The 23,531-nt window shown below is 46.7% G+C and overlaps 1 protein-coding gene across 1 annotated transcript in view; it reads right to left on the reverse strand.

Annotated features, from left to right (window-relative positions):
- Positions 1 to 23,531, reverse strand: part of LOC116967005 (alpha-2-macroglobulin-like protein 1) — a 107,722-nt gene that overhangs the window by 52,988 nt on the left and 31,203 nt on the right. The window contains 5 exon segments of the mRNA XM_033013426.1: positions 5,966 to 6,193; positions 6,534 to 6,695; positions 12,942 to 13,051; positions 13,387 to 13,501; positions 17,777 to 17,882. Of these exon segments, the coding sequence (XP_032869317.1) occupies positions 5,966 to 6,193; positions 6,534 to 6,695; positions 12,942 to 13,051; positions 13,387 to 13,501; positions 17,777 to 17,882 (721 nt within the window).

Genomic DNA, 23,531 nt, shown 5'->3' on the forward strand with positions numbered 1-23,531 from the left:
GATCAGTAGTACAACTCCTCCACCTCTTTGTTCCTTCCTGTCGATCACGTCTGAAACATCGAAACCACAGAACATTGAGCTGCCGGTCGCGACCCTCCCACAACCACGTTTCCACAATGGCCACAACATCATAGTCCCAAGCACCGATCCAGGCTCTACATCCAACTGCTTTCTCCACGACTCCTTGCATTGAAATAAACACACTTCAGCCTATCAGCCTCACCTCTCCATGCCTGTCCCTCCCTCCATAAGACTTTCTGGTCAGAACCTCTACCTCCCATCACTCCATCAAACTTCTGACCCACTTTGCTGGTTTCCTCTGTGGAAATAAAGTTGGTTTTAAAATTGAATAGGCGGGAAATCTAAAGAAGCCGGCTTCTGGGCAAGAAACGGACTCGCTTGCCAGCTCAACACTCTGCCCTTAAATGTCCCCAGATTCTGAATGAATTTTAGTGTACATTATTAACGTTGAGGTTTCAGGCTACTTGGAAGCACAGGATAAAATAGGCCAAAGTCACCGTGGTCTCGTCAAGGGGAGATCTTGCCTGATGGATTGGTTGGATTTCTTTGAGGATGTAACAAGCAGGTTAGACGAAGGAGAGTCAGTGGATGTTGTTTACTTCGATTTTCATAAGGCTTTTGATAAAGTGCCACACGTGAGGCCACTAAACAAGAGAGGAGCCCATGGTATTAGAGGCGAGGTACTAGCATGGATAAAAGATTGGATGACTGGCGGAAGGAAAAGAGTGTGAATAAAGGGGACCTTTTCTCGGATTGGCTGCCGGTGACTTGTGGTGCTCTGCAGGGGCGAGTGTTGAGTGCACTACTTTTCACGTTATATGTTAATGATCTGGATGATGGAATTGATGGCTTTGTGGACAAGTGTGTGGATGATACGAAATTAGATGGAGGGGCAGGTAGTATTGAGGAAGCTGGGACATGTTACGAGAGAGGGCGGAGAAGTGGCAGATGGAATACAGCGGATCAAAGTGTGGACATGTATTTTGTAGAAGGAATAAAGGCATAGTCCATTTTCTGAAGGGGCAGAAGATTCAGGAATTGGAGTTGCAAAGGAACTTGGGAGTGTTTGTACAGGATTTCCAAAAGTAAATTTGCAGGTTGAATCAGTAGTAAGGAAAACAAATGCAATGCTAGCATTTATTTAGTGGGGACTATAATATAAAACCAAGGATGTAATGCTAAGGTTTTATCAGGTGCTTGTGAGGCCATTTGGAATATTGGGAGCAGTTACCTGAAGGATGTGCTGGCGTTAGAGAGGGAAGGGTGGTTAGAGAAGGTGGTTTACAAGAATGATCCCAGGGATAATTGGGTTACAGAGCTGCCAACTCTCATGCATTGTGCGTGAGAATCACGCATTTCGCCAAATTTACACGCTCTCACGCTGATCGCACTTTCTCACGCTCTATCGTAAGCAATTAAAACATAGAAACATAGAATCATAGAAAATAGGTGCAGGAGGAGGCCATTCGGCCCTTCGAGCTTGCACCGCCATTCATTATGATCATGGATGATCGTCCCCAATCAATAACCCGTGCCTGCCTTCTCCCCATATCCCTTGATTCCACTAGCCCCTAGAGCTCTATCTAACTCTCTCTTAAATCCATCCAGTGACTTGGCCTCCACTGCCCTCTGTGGCAGGGAATTCCACAAATTCACAACTCTCTGGGTGAAAAACGTTTTTCTCACCTCAGTCTTAAATGGCTTCCCCTTTATTCTAAGACTGTGGCCCCTGGTTCTGGACTCGCCCAACATTGGGAACATTTTTTCCTGCATCTAGCTAGACCAGTCCTTTTATAATTTTATATGTTTCTATAAGATCTCCCCTCATCGTTCTAAACTCCAGTGAATACAAGCCTAGTCTTTCAAATCTTTCCTCATATGGCAGTCCCACTATCCCAAGGATCAATCTCGAGAACCTACGTTGCACTGCCTCAATCACAAGGATATCCTTCCTCAAATTAGGAGACCAAAACTGTACGCAATACTCCAGATGTGGTCTCACCAGAGCCCTATACAACTGCAGAAGAATTCTGTGATCAAAGATAATTTGAAAACTAATATCAACTGCATGGGCTGCGGTTGTTGGAGAGTCGGGGCGGAGGAAGGGATGGAGCGGAGTGAGCAGATGCGGACGGGGAGTCGGCACTGGCTAGTGTTTGTGGGGCTGGTGAGTCGCTCGCTGCAGCTCCGGCCATGGAACAGCCTCAGTGCAAAAGTCCCGGGCGTTCGTCGGAAGCGTTGCGCCGCTGTCGTGAGAGTCTCTGTGCCGAATTCGCCCTGGTGACCAGCATGGACCAGGCTGTGGCTCGGTGCATCCTGGATGACAACCAGTTGCTGCTGGAAGTATGTACCAAGCACTGGGTAGGGGCTGTGGAAGATAGTGGCCTTCAAATGGGGGTGGTTGGTAAAAGCATCCTGCTTGCCTGCTAGATTTCCACTTACTGTAACTGCAGGAAAAATGTTTCTGATGTTGGGGATGTTCAGAACCAGGAGTCACAGTTTAAGAATAAGGGGTAGGCCATTTAGGACTGAGATGAGGACAAACGTTCTTCACCCAGAAAGTTGTGAATCTGTTGAATTCTCTGCCACAGAAGGCAGTGAAGGTCAATTCACTGGATGTTTTCAAGAGACATTTACCTCTTGGGGCAGGCAAAATCAAGGGATATGGGGAAAAAACAGGAAAGAGGTACTGATTTTAGATGAACAGCCATGATCATATTGAATGGGATTGCTGGCTTGAAGGCCGAATGGCCTATTCCTGCGCCTATTTTCTATATTTCTATGCTTGAGTATATGGCAATAAAACTCAACCACTTGATTTTGAAGCATTCATGCATGGTGGAGGTATAATGTAGTCATAGAGTGATACAGTGTGAAAACAAGCCCTTCAGCCCAACTTGCCCACACCTGCCAACATGTCCCAGCTACACTACCTGCTCTTGGTCCATATCCCTCCAAACCTGTCCAATCCATGTATCAGTCTAACTGTTTCTCAAATCTTGGGATAGTCCCTGCCTCAACTAACTCCTCTGGCAGCTTGTTCCATTCACCGACCACCCTTTGTGTGGAAAAAGTACCCCTTAAAAAGTTACCTCTTAAAATTGCTTCAAACTAAAAACATTGAAATCATACTTCTACAATGCACTAATACATGATTTTAATACATCAAATTTCAAAAAGTCCCTACCGTGGGAGGGGGTTCATCCCCCTCCCACCCTCTCCCCACTCGGTCGCTCCACTCCCTCGCCGGGTACGCCCAAGTCCAGTGATCAGAGATCGCTCAGCTCCCCCACTTTCAAAAACGCTTCGTGGCCCCTGGTACAGATGGAGAGCACTGCCAGATGTGAGCGGAGAACTGTGGCCAGATGTCCGTGATGTCTGGATCCCAATGCTCAGCTCTTCGTGCTTTGGAGTTGGCTAATGTAATTGATTAACCTGATTTGTAATTAGTTGACAAAACCTTAATTTATTAATCTGGAATATCCAGGGGGATGGGATAAGTATAATATTAAAATGACATGCAAAGTGTCAGGCTGTCTGTCACAACATACAGCCCCATTATTTCCTTCAGTTAAATATTGGGAAGGTAGCACTATTGTCATTTGCCACTCAACTATTATGTTTGTTTACCTCACTGACTATTTCTAAACCAACCCCCCCCCCCCCCCCCCAAATTCTTTTGACAGGTTGAATAGAAATGTCCCCAATCTCATTGTTTTATTAATTGAACATGTAGATGAACATCCTCAAGGAGTGTAATCAGATGGAAACTGATTCAGATGCGATGTTTAAAAGCTTGTTCAAAGAAGGGGCATATTTTAAGGGCGTGACAGAGATACCTGCAGGGGAATGTGTGAGTACATTATTATTTGTCTTTAGTTTTAGCTTGAACTAGGACATCTGAAGATTTAAAATTTAATGTAGTAATTGTGCTGATACTGACTCCAAACAACCACGTAATGAATATCATCCATCCCGGATGCTTTATTTCTCTGCTGCCATTTAAACTTCACTTGGATTTCAATCACTTTAATGTAAACGTAATTGGGAATGGGGTGCATTGGAAAAAAAATTGCCCTTGGTACATATTAACTTTAATATAATAAGGTATGCATGTTGGTAGGTGCAATCAAAACAAAGATCTTTTTATCATCGTTGTGTTATGAATACCACAATTATGTACTCTCAAGATCACATTAAATAGAATATTATTGCTTAATTATATAGTTATTGGACTTTGCATTTCGGAAAAGTCCCAGCTGAGAGGAAGACAGCAAATTACTGAAAATATTGAGGGTGAAAATGACTTCAGGACAGTTTGTTAGGAAAATGAAGGAAATGGTAACAGAATACTTATACAGCTGAGTGAGTATAATTTTATGGATGAGAAATTGTGTTCAACCAATTGATGACTTCTTTGACAAAGTAACTAGCATGTTAGATAACAAGGAAGCCAATAGATGTAACACATTTTGTTATACAAAATTTGGTCCGTGAAGTGCCCCATAAAAGATTACCGCATTAAATAAGCACCTGTGGACTTGAACGTAATAGGTTAAGTCCAAGGGGTCAGATATGGGGTTTTATCTGTGGGCCAAATATATTGTCAGTGCAGAGGGGCTAGGAGCAAGGCCAAGTGCGCATCCAGAGTCAATGTCTGAAATAGTACTAGGTGTGCAGTCAAAGCTGGGACAATGGGAGTGTTCAGCATTGGGAACCCAAGCAGGTAAGCAGCTATGATCAGGGTAGAATAGGGGGCCAGGTGTAAGGCTGGACTCAGGGTCAGGAATGAGAGAAGGTATGCAACTGGAGTCAGGGTCAGGAATAGTACCAGGTGTGCAGTGAGACCCAGGTTGGTCAACATGGGCCAAATGCTTGATTATAATCTGATTTCCATACATGAATACACTAAGATCTTTCACGTGCTGTACCTGTTGATCAGAGCCTGGCTCTACTGTGGAATGTAATTTAGCCTAACCTTATTCATAGCTATTTCAATTTAACGCATAAATGTTGCATTCAAGTGTTAGTTAAAAGACTTGCTACAGTATGCACCAGATTGCACAATTTCAAGCTGAAAAATGCACAAGCTCCGTACCATGGGAGGGGGGTACCTCGGTCACTACGCTCCCTCGGGCTTGGTCTCTCACAATTTCTCACTCCCAACTCTCACCCAATGTTGGCAGCACTGGGGTTAACGTAGGAGATCTGTTTGATGGCTCTGGCCTGTACTTGCTGGAGTTTAGAACGATGAGGGGGGGGTCTCATTGAAACTTACCAAACAGTGAAAGGCCTAGATAGTGGATGTGGAGAGGATGTTTCCGCTAGCGGAAGAGTCTAGAACTGGAGCGTAATGCCTCAAAATAAATGGACGTATCTTTAGAATGGAGATGAGGGGGAATTTATTTTGCGAGGGCAGTGAATCTGCCCCCACAGACGACCCTGAAGCCCAATATTGAGTATTTTTAGTGGCGATTGACAGGTTCTTGATATTAGTAAGGCTATCAAAAGTAACGGGGACAAGGCAGGAGAATGGGGTTGAGAGGGGAAAATAGATCAGCCATGATTGAATGGCGGAGTAGGCTCGATGGGCCATATAGACTGCTTCTGCTCCTATGTATCTGGTCTTCCCGTCCCCTGCCTCTGCAGTTTAAAACCGGTTGTTGAGGACCGGGAGTGGTGCGGAGATCAGCATTATCCACGGTGATGATAGGGGTGGTTAGAGGGGCCGAGCGGCCGGCTGCTTCATGCATGTAGGTGAGGGAGGGCCGGGGCTGAGGGAGGGATGGGGGGTGAGAGGTGGTGAGGGGGTGAAGGAGGGTCGGATTCAGGTGGGTGTAAGGGAGAGAAGGGAGGGGGGGGTGGTGAGAGAGGAAGGACAGGGTGGCACAACGTCGAGGGGGTAGAACATTCCAGCGGATCCGGTACCTACAGGTCAACTCACCAGGTGGAAGAGGTCGAGATGGAGAGGAGCTCCCTGCGGTAGGTTCGGGAACACGTAGTTGACGGGCAGGTCCAGCTGGGAATCGCACGGCATCTCGCTGCCGACCTTGCCGATGGAGATAAAGCTGCCCGACTTGGAGTAGAAGGGTTTGACGGAATGGCGGGCGGGAGCGTGTCTGGGAACGCTGGCTGTGGAGTGGAATTCCTCAGAGAGCAGCTGGTAAATGGCCTGTGGGGAGCAGATGGAGACATTATCCCAGAACTGCCCGGAGAGGAGAGAGAACTATCCTGGAAGTGGGTCAGGACAATGTAGCCCAGAGGGAAAGAGGGGGAGGGTGGGAGAGAGGGGGAGGGAGAGAGAGGGTGGGAGTTAGAGAGAAGGGAGGGAGAGAGGGAGGTTGGGGGACAGGGAGGCGGTGAGAGTGGGAGAGTTGGTGTGAGAGATAGTAGTGAGAGAGTGATGGTGAGAGAGGGAGTGAGAGAGTGATAGTGAGAGATGGAGGAAAGAAGTGATAGTGAGAGAGAGAATATGTGGCTGCCCTTGCAGACGGACCCTGGTCCAGACTCACCATGAGTTGCACGGGCTGCATCTCCCAGGTGGAGGTGTTGAAGGTGAACGTGGCCATTCCTCTCTCGTCCGCAACAACTTGCTGTGCCCCCGGATATTGGGAATTGAACAAATATATCCGTGCGTTTGCAAACGGGCGGCCGGTGACATATTTCACCTTCACCTGTGGATCAGACGAGAGAAATCTGATGGAGCTTCCGACGAGGAGACGTTACAAGCAGAGTGATGACTGTTGGTGAGTTTCCCCTGTACCTCCCGTGTAGGGGTGTATCTCACCGTGTGTATCACACCCCGTGTGTGTGTGTGTATGTGTATAGCACACTGTGTATGTGTGTGTATCACACTGTGTGTGTGTGTATATCACACTGTGTGCACGTGTGTATCACACTGTGTGTGTGTGTATATCACACTGTGTGTGTGTGTGTGTGTCTATATAGCACGCTGTGTGTGCATATGTATCACACTGTGTATGTGTGTGTATCACACTATGTGTGTCTGTGTATCTCATTGTGTGTGTGTATCACTGTGTGTGTGTGTGTGTGTGTATATATATCACACTGTGTGTGTGTGTGTGTGTCATAGTGTGTGTGTGTGTGTGTGTGTATCACACTGTGTGTGTTTGTGTATGTGTATAGCACACTGTGTATGTGTGTGTGTGTATATGTATCACACTGTGTGTGTGTTTGTGTGTCTATATAGCACGCTGTGTGTGTATATGTATCACACTGTGTGTGTGTGTGTGTGTAGCACACTGTGTGTGTGTGTATATATCACACTGTGTGTGTGTGTGTGTGTCATACTGTGTGTGTGTGTGTGTGCATATCATACTGTGTGTGTATGTGTGTGTGTATAGCACACTGTGTATGTGTGTGTGTGTATATGTATCAGCTTTCTGGAGGCTTATGAGGGTGAAGCTGCCACCGGGAGCTATTGATAGCTGATTAAGTTATATTTGGAGATTTACTGTTCCTATTTTGACAATATATTGTTTTGTAATGATTAAGAATTTAACTGGATGAGTTGTTTTTCTTTTTTTTAATTTACTTTTTAGAATTTTAGTATGATGGTATTAAACAACAACTTTTACCTTCTTTAAAATACTGTTAATTTAATGTAATGGTATTATATATATATATTAATTTTTAAGATTTGCTTTGTTAGTTTTTCTATTTTTTAAATTGAAGGAATTCCCCCCCCCCCCTGTCTTTAGACAAATTAAGTGATTAAAAAAACAAATTTAAAATGAAATACGTACATTGGCTAATGAAATTAAAGAAATTGATAAAAAATATTCAAAAGCTCATAGTTTAGAGCTCTATAAAAATAGAGTTGAACTTCAATTGAGATATGATTTGTTATTAGTATCACGGATTGAGAACCAGCTACTTAAAACCAAAAGTCAATTTTATATACATGGCGAAAAATCTGGTAAATTACTCGCTAATTAGTTGAAAGCAGTGTTGGCCAAATGTCAGATTACTAAAGTGAGTAAACGGGATGGTACACTAACTGTGGACCATGATGAAATTAATAAATCCTTTCAGGAATTTTATACCTCTCTATACCAATCAGAATTTCTTACTGATTCCAATTTAATGCATGAGTTTTTAAAGAAACTGAACTTGCCAAATGTAATACATAATGATTTAGATGAACCCATCACGGAGGAGGAAATACAGAAAGCAATCCTTTCAATGAATTCTGGTAAAGCCCCCGGTTTAGATGGGTTTACAGTAGAATTTTTCAAGCATTTCTCAAGTTTATTGTCTTCCTGGCTATGCAAGGTTTTTAAAGAAGCCTTTTGAATGAATAGATTACCACAATCCTTTTATGAAGCATCTATTTCTTTCATTCTTAAAGACCCTACTGAAGTGACATCATATACACTTATATCACTGTTAAATGTAGATTCCAAAATTCTTTCCTAAATATTAGCTATGAGATTGGAAAATATTTTAACGCAAATTATTTCTGAAGATCAGACAGGTTTTATTAAAAATCGTTACTCAAACTTTTATGTTAGGAGATGAATGAATATCGTATATACAGCGTCAAATAAAACTCCAGAATGTGTCATTTCACTTGATGCCGAGAAGGCGTTTGATAGTGTATAATGGGAATACTTATTCAATTCACTTGAAAAATTTAAGATTGGTCCAATATTTATCTCTTGAATCAAGCTGATATATCATATACCTCAGGCTTCTGTACTTACCAATAATCAGAGATCCCCTTTTTTCAGGCTCTTTCTAGGTACTAGACAGGGCTGTCCTTTAAGTCCTTTACTGTTTGATATTGCTTTGGAACCCTTGGCCTCCGTAATTAGGGAATCCCCTAATATTTTTGGTATTGTCCGCGGGAATACGACACATAAGTTATCTCTTTATGCAGATGATCTGTTATTATTCATTTCTAATCCTGAGAAATCTATTCCGGCAATAGAAATCTATTCAGGCAATAGTAACACTACTTAATCAATTCAGAAGTTTTTCTGGTAATAAACTAAATCTTAGTAAGAGTGAGCTTTTTCCATTAAACAATCTAGTTTCGAATTATGGACAGTTTCCATTTAGATTGACTACCGAATGTTTTACTTATTTAGGTATTAAGATTACCAAGAAACACAAGAATTTATTTAAAGCTAATTTTACGCCTTTAATTGACCATATCAAACAACAGTTTACTAAATGGTCACCAATGTCCTTATCTTTAATCGGCCGAATCAATGCTATTAAAATGGTTATCTTACCTAAATTTTTGTATTTATTTCAGACGATACCAATTTTTATTGCTAAATCTTTCTTTGATATTATTGACTCCAAAGTTTCTTCACATATATTGCAGAATTAAAATTCCAGACTAAGTAAAAAAATACTTACAGAAATCAAAAAAAGACGGTGGTTTGGTACTGCTGAACCTTAGATTCTACTATTGGCCAGTTAATGTTCGTTATTTAACATTTTGGACAAAAGATTTAGAAGATACCCAATGCCCAGGATAGATAAATCTTGAACGTGATTCTATGCAATGGCTATCATTGGCTTCTATTCTAGGGGCCTTGTTACCTTTTACAGTTATGAGATTTAATAAATATACGACTAATCCAATAATAAGACATACATTTCGAATATGGTTTCAATTTCGTAAGTTTTTTGGATTGAATGATTTTATCTTATCGAGTCCTATCATATCTAATTTACTCTTCCAACCTTCTAGTACTGATCAAGCCTTTCTGTTATGGAAGAGGAAGGGATTAGTAGCTTTTCGTGATTTGTTTTTGGATGGTTGTTTTATGTCTTTTGAACAACTCTCCAATAAATATAATCTACCTAATTCACACTTTTTTAGATATTTACAAATTAGACATTATTTGAATGCTACTCTACCCTTTTTTCCATTACCACATCAAACTGAAATTTTGGAAAACATTTTACATTTGAACCCTTATCAGAAAGGCTTAATAACGACTATTTATGAGTTAATTTTGAAATTACAAATAGATACATTTGATTAAATTAAGAATGACTGGGAAAGAGAACTCCAAGTTTCTCTATATGTAGAGAAATGGGAGAGGATTCTTCAATTAGTTAGTACTTCCTCAATGTGTGCAAGACACGCTTTGATACAATTCAAGGTGGTTCACAGAGTTCATATGTCAAAAGATAAGTTTGCTCGTTTTTATGGTCATATAAATCCTACCTGTGACAGATGTAACTCTGAAGTGACTTCACTGACCCATATGTTGTTGTCCTGCCCACTTTTGGAAAAATATTGGAAATACATTTTTGATACAATTTCTGTAGTTTTAGGTATTGATTTACAACCTCATCCTATTACTGCAATTTTGGGGCTACCAATGTTAGATTCTATTCATTTGTCCCGTTCCGCCCATCGGTTGATTGCTTTGACTACATTCATTGCCAGAAGATCTATTTTAATTAAATGGAAAGACTCTAATCCTCCGACCACACTCCATTGCTACTCTGAAACGATAATGTTTAAATTTAGAAAACATCAGGAGTGACATTGTTGAATCCTTGGTTAAATTTGATAGGACTTGGGGAAGATTTATTCAACATTTTTACATGACATAAATTGTCCTTTTTCCAACTGTTATAATTTTTTTTTTACCTTTATACGATGGAACGGACTTGACGACAAACAGGGACTTAAATTGTTGAAATTCTTTGCAGCTCAGATTCTGTTTTGCTTTTTTTTCTCTAGTTTAGGGGGGTTTTGTTTTTTCCTTTTTTCTCTTTTTTTTCTTTTATCTTCTTTTATATATAAGTTTTCTTTTAAACATTTAACTATATTTACATAGTGACCGGGAGGTCTATATTCAATGTGTATTTTGACACTGGACTCATATTTAGGTTTGTACCTGTTATTAATGTAATCCTGATCCCTATGTATCAATATCATTGTTATGTTTATCATTATTCTTTTTTGTTGTTGTTTTTGTTTTTGAAAAAAAAGCTAATAAAAAGATTTTAAAGATCGTGGACCCATTGCTGATAATTTTCCAATTTTCTATAGATTCAGTATAATTTCCTGTGGATTGGAGGGTAGTTAATGTTATCCCACTCTTTAAGAAAGGCGGTAGACAGAAAATAAGGTATTATAGACCAGTTAACCTGACATCGGTGGTGGGGAAGTCGCTGGAGTTAATCATAAAAGATGAAATAGCGGCACATTTGGATAGCAGTAACAGGATCGAGTCAGCATGGATTTACGAAGGGGAAATCATGCTTGACCAATCTTCTGGAATTTTTTGAGGATGTAACTCGGAAAATGGACAAGGGAGAGCCAGTGTATGTAGTGTACCTGGACTTTCGGAAAGCATCTGATAAGGTCCCACATTGGAAATTAGTGGGCAAAATTAGGGCACATGGAATTGGGGGTAGAGTGCTGACATGGATAGAAAATTGGTTGGCAGACAGGAAACAAAGAGTAGGGGTTAACGGGTCCCTTTCAGAATGGCAGGCAGTGACTGGTGGGGTACTGCAAGGCTCGGTGCTGGGACCGCAGCTATTTACCATATACATCAATGATTTACATGGATTCAACATTAGCAGATTTGCAGATGACACAAAGCTGGGTGGCCGTGTGAACTGTGAGGAGGATGCTATGAGAATGCAGGGTGACTTGGACAAGGTGGGTGAGTGGGCAGATGCAGATTCATGTGGATAAATGTAGGGTTATCCACTTTGGTAGCAAAAACAGGAAGACAGATTATTATCTAAATGGTGTCAAGTTGGGAAAAGGGGAAGTACAACAGGATCTGGGTGTCCTTGTTCATCAGTCTATGAAAGTAAGCATGCAGGTACAGCAGGCAGTGAAGAAAGTAAATGGCATGTTGGCCTTCTTAACACGAGGAGTTAAGTATAGGAGCAAAGAGATCCTTCTGCATTTGTACAGGGCCCTGGTGAGACCACACCTGAAGTATTGGTCTCCAAATTTGAGGAAGGACATTCTTGCAAGTGAGGGAGTGTAGCCGGGGTTTCACAAGGTAAATTCCCAGGATGGCGGGACTGTCATATGCTGAGAGAATGGAGCGGCTGGGCATGTATAATCTGGAATTTAGAAGAATGAGAGGGGATCTTATTGAAACATAAAAGATTATTAAGGTTTTGGACAAGCTAGCGGCAGGAAACACGTTCCCGATGTTGGGGGAGTCCAGAACCAGGGGCCACAGTTTAAGAATAAGGAGTAAGCCATTTAGAACGGAGACGAGGAAACACTTTTTCACCCAGAGAGTTGTGAGTCTGTGGAATTCTCTGCCTCAGAAGGCGGTGGAGGCCGGTTCTCTGGATACTTTCAAGAGAGAGCTAGATAGGGCTCTTAAAGATAGCGGAGTCAGGGGATATGGGGAGAAGGCAGGAACGGGGTACTGATGTGGTTGGCCAGCCATGATCACAGTGAATGGCAGTGCTGGCTCGAAGGGCCGAATGGCTTACTCCTGCACCTATTGTCTATTGCTTGTGTGTGCAGCATTTGTGTGTATCACATCGCAGGTGCGTATGCATGTATGTGTGTGTGTGGAGTGTCAATCTATACCTCTCCATGTAGGGGTGTACCACATTGTGTGCGCATCACAAAGTGTGTGCGTGTGTATCACACTGTGAGTGAGTGCATGTATCACACTGTGTGTGTGTGTGTGTGTGTGTGTGTGTGCGTGTGTGTGTGCGTGTGCGTGTGTGCGTGTGTGTGTGTGTGTGTGTGTGTGTGTGTGTGTGTGTGTGTGTGTGTGTGTGTGTGTGTGTGTGTGGGGAAGATTCCCCCTGGAGGGATGTACCCGTGTATGTGTGTGCGCGCGTGTGTGTGTGTGTGTGTGTGTGCGTGTGTGTGTGCGTGTGTGTGGGGAGTTTCACCCCCCTGTAGGGGTGTACCACACATGACCACACCCTACCTTTCCTGTGTATGGGATCCCGGTCTTGTAGTAGTCTTCCACCTCCTCAAAACTGATCGTGGTGACCTCTGACGATACCTGGCAGCTGCCCGAACCTTCCCTCGTTATCCCTGTGGATGGTGTCAAACACAGTCACCCAGAGGTGAGGGAGGGAGAGAAAGTGGGATGAAGGAGAGGATGGAGAAGGAGAGCGGCTGGAAGGAGAGGATGGAGAGAGGGAGCGAGAAAGAGCCGGATGAAGGAAAAGATGGAGAGAGGGAGCGAGGGAGAGTGGGATGAAGAGAGAGTGCAAGGGAAAGGGGAATTGAGAGAGGGAGAGGGGGATGAAGGAGAGGATAGAGAGAGGGAGCGAGGGAAGGATGAAGAGAGGGAGTGATGGCATGGGAAATGAAGGAGATAGGGAGCGAGGGAGTGGGTGATGAAGGAGAGTTCGGCACAGTCTCACCCGTCCCCTCCTCAGCCACTACGAAGTGTGCGTGGATGTTCCCAGAGCGCCGGTTGGTCCTGATCCGGAAGGTGTCCGTGGACAGATCCCTGGAGAAGCAGCCGTCTGTATCCGTCTGAGGGTGTGAGAGGGGAGAGTGAGACCCAGGGGCAAGAGCTGGGCTGGGAACCTCATCCACATCCTCCTGTCCCACCCCCACCCCCTCCCTGTATCCGTGTGTGTGACAGAGTGGGGGAGAGAGGGCAGAGAGAGAGAGGAAGAGAAGGAAAGACGGAGAAGGAAAGAGAGGAAGAGAAGGAAAGAGAGAGAGAGAGAGGGAGGATGGCAAATGAAAGAAAGTGCAAGGGAGGAAAGGAAGAGGATGAAAGAGTATGAGAGAAGGAAAGAGGAAAGGGGATGGGAAGAGAAAGCAGAGAAAGTGTGAATGTGTCGTTGAGCCTGGCTCTCTGGTGATCTGGGTTCAATCCTAACACCCACCACTGTCTGTCTGCGGGAAGATTGCACCCTCTCCCTGTGACCGCGTGTGTCTCCTCCGGGTGCCACAGTCTCCTGCCCAGTGGGCTCAAGGGTTTCATGGGCCGCTGTGTATCGGTCCCCAGTGTGTGGGTGAGGGGCAGGAGATGGGGAGGTGGGAGAGTTATAAGGGGATGGGATAGCTGCATAAACCACTGGGACATCCATCCCCTTTCCCTTCCCCTCACCCGCTGACCCCAGCCCAGTCACTCCCCTCATGCCCACCTCTCCCACATCCCTCATCCCTGCTTCACTTCCCTGGGCCTTACACCAGATCAGATCCAGGTCAGGGGGTAGTGTCCAACACTCACTCATCCAACTAGTTTCACTGTCATCCTGTTGACTTTCACTGTCTAAATAAATTGGAGGAACAGCATTTCATATTTTGCTTGGGCACCTTACAACCCAGCGGTATCAATATTGATTTCTCCAACTTCATGTAACCCTGGCATCCCCTCTCTCTCCTTCCCTCCCCCGCCCTAGTCCTCGTACTTGTTTCACTGTCGTCCTGTTGAGTTTCACTGACTGTACACTTCATTATCGTTGCTTTTTGCTTATCTTCCATTCACAGGTCTGTAGGGGGCGCTCCTCTGTGTGCAGCTATGTCAGCAGCGCGTCAGTTTTTCCAGCTTTTTTTTATTTTTTAGTATGTTTTAAAGTGTGTATTTTGTGTTTCTTCGTGTGTTTTGTGTGGGGGGTGGTGTGGGGGGGGTGAGGGGGAAACAGCTTCGGTCGCCTCCTGCATGGAGAGGCGACTTTTTCCAGGTCGCCTCCCCCGTGGCCTAACATCAAGGATCGACGCGGCCTTTCCCGGAGACGCGCCCGGGGCTCCAGCGGCGGGCGCAGCGTGGACTCTCGGCGTGGAGCGGGTGAGCCCTCGCTGGAGGGGAGCGCTCCGTTTCGCTGGCCCGGGGCAGCCGGCAGCCTGAAGTCGCGGCCTGAAGCCGCGGTCTGTAGAGCTCCAGCTGGTGCGGCGTCTACAGCCCGGGATCTCACGTTGGGGACCCGGGGGAAGAAGAAGCCATGACTGCCGGCCCGCGGCCAACTTCTACCGCGGGTCCGGCATGGACTTACCATCACCCCTGGAGGGGAGCTTCGACCGCAGGCCCTGCAGTCTACGGTGCTTCTGGCTGCGGTGGAGACTTTAAATCTCGACCGCCGGCCTGCGGCCTACAACAACTTAAATTTGCGGTCTCCGGTGTGGAAGAGCCGATCCTGGACTGACTCTGGACTCTGGTCCTGTACACGGGGGGGAAATGGAGGAGGACTGGCCAAATTTTTGTGCCTTCCACCACACTGATGAATGCTGTGGTGGATGTTTGTGTTACAGTTTTATTGTGTGTTCTTTATTATTGTACTGCTGCTGTCAACCCAAATTTCCACCAACCCTGGTTGTGTGGCAATAAATTATATCTATCTATCTATCTATTTATCCTAAGCACCAGCTATATCTCTCGTTACCCTTACTTCTGACTCTCAGTCTGAAGGGACTCAGCCTGAAACTTCACCTATTCCTTTCCTCCAGAGATGCTGGCTGACCTACCGTTACTCCAGCTTTATGTGTCTCTCTTCAGTTGATAACCGCAACTGCAGTTCCTCCCAGCTCACCCACCCTTCCTCTCTTTCACTCTTATTCCTTGGTGTCACCTTCAAACTAACTAACCAACCTGTCTATGTTTAAGAAGGAACTACAGATGCTGGAAAAATCAAAGGTAGACAACAATGCTGGAGAAACTCAGCGGGTGAGGCAGCATCTATGGAGAGAAGGAATAGGCGACGTTTTGTTCGAGACCCTTCTTCAGACAGAAGAATCATGAGAGGAATTGGTTAAACAACATTTGGAATATTACATGCAGTTCTGTTTGAAGATAGACACAAAAAGCTGGAGTAACTCAGCAGGTCAGGCAGCATCTCAAGGGTTAAAGAACAGGCAACATTTTGTGTCGAGACCCTTCATCAGTCTGAGATGACAAAGGGTCAGTCTAATGAAGGGTCTTGACCTGAACCATCTAGAGCTTTTCTCTCCAGAGATGTTGCCTGACCCGCTGAGTTACTCCAACGGTTTCTGTCTATCTTCGGTGTAAACCAGCATCTGCAGTTCCTTCTTACACATGTACTTCTGGGCCCCCCATTACAGGAAAGATGAGGAAGTTTTGTGGAGAGTGCAGGGGAAGTTTACCGGAATGATGCCTGGATTAGGGCGCATTAACTGCAGGGGGAGGTTGGACTGACTTTATAGTCAGAGTCATACAACATGGAAACAAGTCCTTCAGTCCAATTTGCCCATGCTGACCAAGATGCTCCGTCTCCACTAGTACTGCCCACCTGCATTTGGCTCATATTCCTCTAAACCATTCCTGCCCATGTAACTGTCCAAATGTCTTCTGAAAGAGAGGCATGGTGGCACAGTTGTAGAGTTGCTGCCTTACAGCGGCAGAGACCCAGGTTTGATCCTGACTACAAATGCTGTTTGTATGTTGTCACTGTGACTGTGGTTTTTTTCCGGGTGATTTGGTTTTCTCCCCACATTCCTAAGATGTACAGCTTGTAGTTTAATTGGCTTATGGTATATTGGTATATTGTGCATATTGTTGAGGATAGTGCTATTGTACACGGTGATCGCTAGTAGGCTCAGATTCAGTTGGCCAAAACGCCTGTTTCCATAATGCATCTCCAAAGTAAAGCAGTTCATTCCATATACCCACCACCCTCTGTTTGAATAAGGTACCCCTCAGTTTCCAATTCAATCTTTTCTCATCTCACCTTAAACCTTTGTTCTCTGGTTCTTGATTCTCCTACTCTGGGTAAAAGACTAGGCACCTCATGTTCTTTTACACTTCACCCCTTAGCCTCCTGCGCTCCAATGAATAAAGTCCTAGCCTGCCCAAACCCTCCCGATAGGTCAGGCCATTAATTCCTGCAACCTCCTAGTAAATCTTCTTTGCATTATTTTGCACAACATCTTTCCTGTTACAGGGTGACCAAAAATGAACACAATACTTCTCATGCGATCTCCCCAATGTTTTCTACAACTGTAACATAGCATCCCAACTTCTATGCTCAGCACCCTGAGTAATGAAGGCCTATGACCAAGCCTTCTTGACAACCTATCTACTTGTGACACCATTTCAAGGAACAATGTACCTGTACTCCTAGATCCCTCTGGTCTACAACACTCCCCAGGGCCCTGTCATTCACTGTGTAGATCCTGGCCTGGTTTGACTTCCCAAAATGCACCACTTGCACCTATCCGTATTAAACTCCATCAACCATTCCTCAGCCCACTTGTTCAACTGATTAAGATCCCACTGTAATTTTTGATACCATCTTCACTATCTTCGATGCCACCCACTTTAGTGTCATCTGCAAACATACTAACCATTCTTGTACATTCTCATCCAAACCACAAACAGCAATGGGCCCAGATCCGATCCCTGAGGCACACCACTGGCTCCAATCCGAAAAACAACCTTCCACCACCTTTTGCTTCCTTCCATGAAACCAATTCCATATCCAGCTCTCCCTGGATCCCATGTGATCTATTCTTCCAGAATAGTCTACCAAGTGGAAACTTATCAAATGCCTTGCTGAGGTCCATATAGACAATGTCTATGGCTTTGCCCTCATCAACCTTTTTCATTGCCTCTTCAATAAACTCAATGAGATTCGTAAGTCACGATCTCCCACGTACAAAACCACGCTAACTATTTCTCAGTAGCCCCAATCTATCTAAAATGCATGTATATCTTATCCCTCAGAATCTTCTCCAGTAATTTGTCACTCTCCAGCCTTCCAGCATCTCAGTATGATTTGACTGGACAGTACACAAACAAAACATGGTACACGTGACAATAATAAACCAATTCCAGGTACTGACCTTGCCCGTCACGATGTGACATTTACTCTGAGAACGGTGGAAGTAAACTGGTTGCAGGCAAACAGTGCCGTTAACATCTCCCCGCATGGGTTTACCATAGGTGTATCTGCAAAACATTCACAGCACCGGTCATTGACAGAGAGCCTCTACCCCGTCCCTGTCACACACTCCCGGCATCAGACAGGAGAGAAGCTCCCTCTACCCTGTCCCATCACACAGACAGACAGGAGGAGCTGTTCTGATGGCCGAGGATTTGAAGCAGAATTTCAGAAGGAGAAGTTGGGAGGTCATGTTGCAGTTGTATAAGACAACATTTAAAATATTGCTTAAGAAGAAACTGCAAATGCTTAAAAATCGAAGGTAGACAAAAAATGCTGGAGAAACCCAGCGGGTGAGGCAGCATTCTATTAGTTGCAACTTCGACGGGGAAGATCGACTCGTACATTCCTTGTTTAATCTTTGTTACTTTTCTGGCACTTGTGGCGCCACCCGTTGGTTAGGCCACTCACTATGCGAACCCTCGGTAGCAGGGAGTAGGGTCATGTACGTGTCTGGGTAATGGCGGGAAGGCGGGGTTTAGGGGTGTGCCCTAGTATAAGTAAGGAGCCCCGGGTCAGCCTTCCCCCATTCGCATGTATGTTGTTCTCTTTAATTCATCAATAAAGATCACTTTGATTCACCACGCGTGGCTTGCTTATTCGCCCGCCATACACTTCTTAATTAGATTGTTCATTATATGTTGGAATGCACTGTTACAGCAGCAACAGCAGTAATATTTTAATCTATTAAGTACCTATAACCTTTATCGTGCCACTCCTCAAAGATGGCAACCACACAGAGCTACGCAGCTACTGAGCCTTGACCCTTGTTTGAGTTGATGAAGCGAAAATGGGGTTAAAACGAAGATACAAAATAATCTGACTTTAGCCTTGAAAGATAGTGGGAAGTCTGTTTTCATGTTAAACGCAGCAGCTCAGGGAAGCTCTGCTAGCCCATCCGAGACTGCCGGTTCCACCTCAGCGGCCACCACTGCATCCCCACCCGCACATCTTGTACCTACGGTGATGGATGTTGGTGAAGTATGGCGGGAGGAGGGCAAGGGGGAGGGATGGCAGAAGCAGATGGGGAAGAAGGCGAAGAAGAAGAACAAACACATTCGGGCGAGTCTCCCCACAGCAGACGAGCCCACGCTCACCCCTGAGCCTGCCCAAAGGGTGACTGTTGACCCCGGAGTAAAAAAGCAGGCTGGGAAGGTTCAAAAGATATCCGGGGAGGTCCAGCAGGGAGCTGGGGGGTTCCAGCAGGGAGCTGGGAAGGTTCCAGCAGGGAGTCAGGAAGGTCCAGCAGGGAGCTGGGAAGGTTCCAGCAGGGTGTCAGGAAGGTCCAGCAGGGAGCCGGGGAGGTCCAACAGGGAGCTGGAGAGGCTGAACAAGGAGCTGGAGAACAGGAAGCTGGTGGTGTGGAGGCGGAGGACTCTTCCTTTATTGAGGTCACCGTACTGCCGCACATCAGTGGGACGAAGAGAAGGCGCGAATCCTCTGCAGGAGAGATCGGCCCGGAGGCCAAGGTCCAGGGGCAACCTGAGTGGCGACCTTCAACCTCTGTCAATGCTGGGGATTCAGGACGTGTGTCCTCTGGGCTGCAGGAAGTTCCCTCAGTTCAGTGGCCTTCCGAGGGAGTCATCTCACCAACTGTTGGGGTTGGTTCCCCTGGGAATGTGTCCCCTGGGTCGGAGGACGAGCAGAGACAACCCGAAGGGGGAGACTGGAGAGCAGGGTCAGGTTCCCAGCCTGTGCTTCTGATCAGGGCTGCAGGTGTAGTTGAGGGGTGTGCTGCCCCACCGACTGAGGGAGTAGGGGAGACTCCAGAAACAGCGGCTCCTTCAGTGATCCATAGTGAGGTTACCTCCCTGGAGGCAGAGGCTGTCTGGGTGATGCTGATGGAACGGGTACCCTGGGTGCGGAGGTGGATGGGGCTGTTTCGGGTAGTGTCCCTCAATCGGATACCGGGCGTGCCTACGCACCGCGGGCCCGGGGGCGACGTCACCTGGTTTTTCTGTCCCAAACCCAGTTGTAGTTGGCAGTGAGAGAGAGCAGGAGCATGGCCATTCACTGGCCAGCTCATCACTGTCAGAGGTTCCGAAACCCTCCCTCAACACTGATCTTGGGGGTTGAATTGTGTCGGAGGAGGGTGCGTGTAATGCAGTCAATTTGCGCACTGGAGCCGAGCTAGCTGGCAGCCAGCTGCAGCCCTCCGAACTCAGACAAAGACCTTGAGTGCAGTGAGGGAGATGATGTTAGTTCTGTCGACAGTGAGTTGGCAGAATGCCCGGATTCCAGCTCCGTGTCTCGAATGGCCGAAATCTGTGAGTTTCGGGAGTTTCTGCGAGACTCCAAGGGCAGTAAGAATAAAGTCTAGTTAGCTGCCAACCGGTGGTCGGACCTGCCGGGACTTATCCATCGCTTGATACCATCCTTCATAATAAGAGGGGCAGTATCCTCAGGGGTAAACGGTGCCAGTTCCATGATCTTTTGAAGCTCCTAAGAGAGGGGCAGAGGGCAAGATTTGGCTCCACTCCCGTGAAGAGTGCTAGTAAAAAAAGCTAGGGTGTTTTCAACATGAAGATTACAGTAGCCAGTCTAAACATTAATGACGGTGGGGGGGTCTCCGTAGATTTCACCACCCATCAGTCCTTAGAGAGGGGAAGTACACAATGAGCTTTCTGCAAGAAACGCATACTGTTGCCAAAGATGAACCCTCCTGGCTCATGGAGTGGGAAGGGCGGGGGGTCTACATGAGACATCTCAACACTAATTTGAGGTGGTACACAAAATTGCTGGGGAAACTCAGCGGGTGCAGCAGCATCTATGGAGCGAAGGAAATAGGCGACGTTTCGGGCCGAAACCCTTCTTCAGACTGATAGGGGGTGGGGAAAGAAAGAAGGACAAAGGGAGGAGGAGGAGGAGCCCGAGGGCGGGTGGATGGGAGGGTGGGAGACAGCTAGAGGGTGAAGGAAGAGGAGGACTGAGCGGAGGTGTTCGGCGAAACGGTCGCCCAACCTACGCTTGGTCTCACCGATGTAAATCAGCTGACATCTAGAGCAGCGGATGCAGTAGATGAGGTTGGAGGAGATACAGGTGAACCTTTGTCGCACCTGGAACGACTGCTTGGGACCTTGAATGGAGTCGAGGGGGGAGGTGAAGGGACAGGTGTTGCATTTCTTGCGGTTGCAACGGAAAGTGCCCGGGGAGGGGGTGGTGCGGGAGGGAAGGGAAGAATTGACGAGGGAGTTGCGGAGGGAGCGGTCTTTGCGGAAGGCAGACATGGGGGGATTGGGAAGATGTGGCGAGTGGTGGGGTCACGTTGGAGGTGGCGGAAATGGCGGAGGATTATGTGTTGTATTTGCCGGCTGGTGGGGTGAAAGGTGAGGACCAGAGGGACTCTGCCCTTGTTGCGTGTGCGGGGATGGGGAGAGAGAGCAGTGTTACGGGGTATGGATGAGACCCTGGTGTGAGCCTCATCTATGGTGGCGGAGGGGAATCCCCGTTCCCTGAAGAACGAGGACATTTCCGATGCCCTGGTATGAAATGTCTCATCCCATGTCTGCCTTCCGAAAAGACCGCTCCCTCCGCAACTCCCTCGTCAATTCTTCCCTTCCCTCCCGCACCACCCCCTCCCCGAGCACTTTCCGTTGCAACCGCAAGAAATGCAACACCTGTCCCTTCACCTCCCCCCTCGACTCCATTCAAGGTCCCAAGCAGTCGTTCCAGGTGCGACAAAGGTTCACCTGTATCTCCTCCAATCTCATCTACTGCATCCGCTGCTCTAGATGTCAGCTGATTTACATCGGTGAGACCAAGCGTAGGTTGGGCGACCGTTTCGCCGAACACCTCCGCTCAGTCCGCAATAACCTACCTGACCTCCCGGTGGCTCAGCACTTCAACTCCCCCTCCCATTCCCAATCCGACCTCTCTGTCCTGGGTCTCCTCCATTGCCAGAGTGAGCAACAGCGGAAATTGGAGGAACAGCACCTCATATTCCGTCTGGGGTCCTTGCGTCCCTATGGCATCAACATTGAATTCTCCCAATTTGGCTCGCCTGTGCTGTCTCCTCCCCTTCCTTCACCCTCTAGCTGTCTCCTCCCACCCTCCCATCCGCCCGCCCTCGGGCTCCTCCTCCTCCTCCCTTTGTCCATCTTTCTTTCCCCACCCCCTATCAGTCTGAAGAAGGGTTTCGGCCCGAAACGTCGCCTATTTCCTTCGCTCCATAGATGCTGCTGCACCCGCTGAGTTTCCCCAGCAATTTTGTGTACCCTCGATATTCCAGCATCTGCAGTTCCCTTTTGAACACTAATTTGAGGTGGGTGGCCTTCCTGTTGGCCCCAACTTTCCAGCCGGTGATCCTGAAGGTGCAGTAAATTGTGCCGGGCCGTTTGTTGTATCTCGCTGTGTGCCTGGATGGCGTGCCGTTATATTTTATTAATGCAGGCGTACTTACTTCAGGTGGTAACTGCTCTGCTGAGCACTATTGATTGTGGGGAGTGTGTCTTCTTTCTTGTGGGGATTTCAATTATACCATTGAGGTGAGATATTGTTCTGGTACTCAGCGTGGCCCAGCAACAGCGAAGAAGTTGAGAGAGTTGATTGATTCCTTTGAGTTGGTTGCTGCTTGACGGTATCTCCACCCTGATCCCAACGCTTTCTCGTGGAGGCCAGAGGGGGATGGTTCCCGTATCGATCACATGGATATCTCCAGAGCGTATGTCTCTCGTGTCTTGGTGGCCTCTATGTGACCGGTGCCATGCTCGGACCACAGCCTAGTGCAAGTGGACTTTATCCCAGCACGCACATGGGCAGGGTCTGCATTCTGGCACTTTAATAACTGACTGCTGGAGGATCGCCGGTCCCAGGATTCATTCAGACAGTTTTGGGAGAAGTGGAGAGAGAGGCAGAGGGGCTTCACTTCCCTTAGGCAGTGGTGGAATGTGGGAAAGGAGTTCATCTGTCTCTTTTAGACAATAGACAATAGGTGCAGGAGTATTCCATTAGGCCCTTCGAGCCAGCACCGCCATTCAATGTGATCATGGCTGATCATCCCCAATCAGTACCCCGTTCCTGCCTTCTCCCCATATCCCCTGACTCTGCTATTTTTAAGAGCCATATCTAGCTCTCTCTTGAAAGCATCCAGAGAACCCGCCTCAACTGCCCTCTGAGGCAGATAATTCCACAGACTTGCCACTCTCTGTGAGAAAAAGTGTTTCCTCGTCTCCGTTCTAAATGGCTTACTCCTTATTCTTAAACTGTAGCTGCTGGTTTTGTCAGGAATCCACGAGGGGGTCGACCAGGAGGCGGGACGTTGAGGTTGAACGACTCGAGAGAGAGTTATTCAAAGCGGAGTCTGGCTTGGGTCGGATCGGTGAAGACTCCTGTGAGTGGGGAGTTTATTAGGAGAGGAAGGAAGTGCTGAGGGACCTGCAGCTTGAGCGGTCCCGAGGCGCTTACATGAGCTTGCAAGTCCAGAGGTTGCACAATCTGGTCCACGCTTCACCTTTCATTTTCTCTCTAGAGAAAGGGCGTTGAGCTGCTAGCGGATGATGGCTCCTCTGTCACTGATCCAGTGAGTAGTGCTTTAGTTTGGTCCTTTTACGGGACTCTGTTCTCTGCAGATGGTTTTGGCGGAGAGGCTCAGCGGGTCCTGTGGGAGGGTCTACCGACTGTAGATAGAGAGGAGGTTGAACTCTGTGATGACCCGTTAT

The sequence above is a fragment of the Amblyraja radiata genome, chromosome 38, assembly GCF_010909765.2.
Source record: "Amblyraja radiata isolate CabotCenter1 chromosome 38, sAmbRad1.1.pri, whole genome shotgun sequence".
NCBI classification, from domain to species: domain Eukaryota; kingdom Metazoa; phylum Chordata; class Chondrichthyes; order Rajiformes; family Rajidae; genus Amblyraja; species Amblyraja radiata.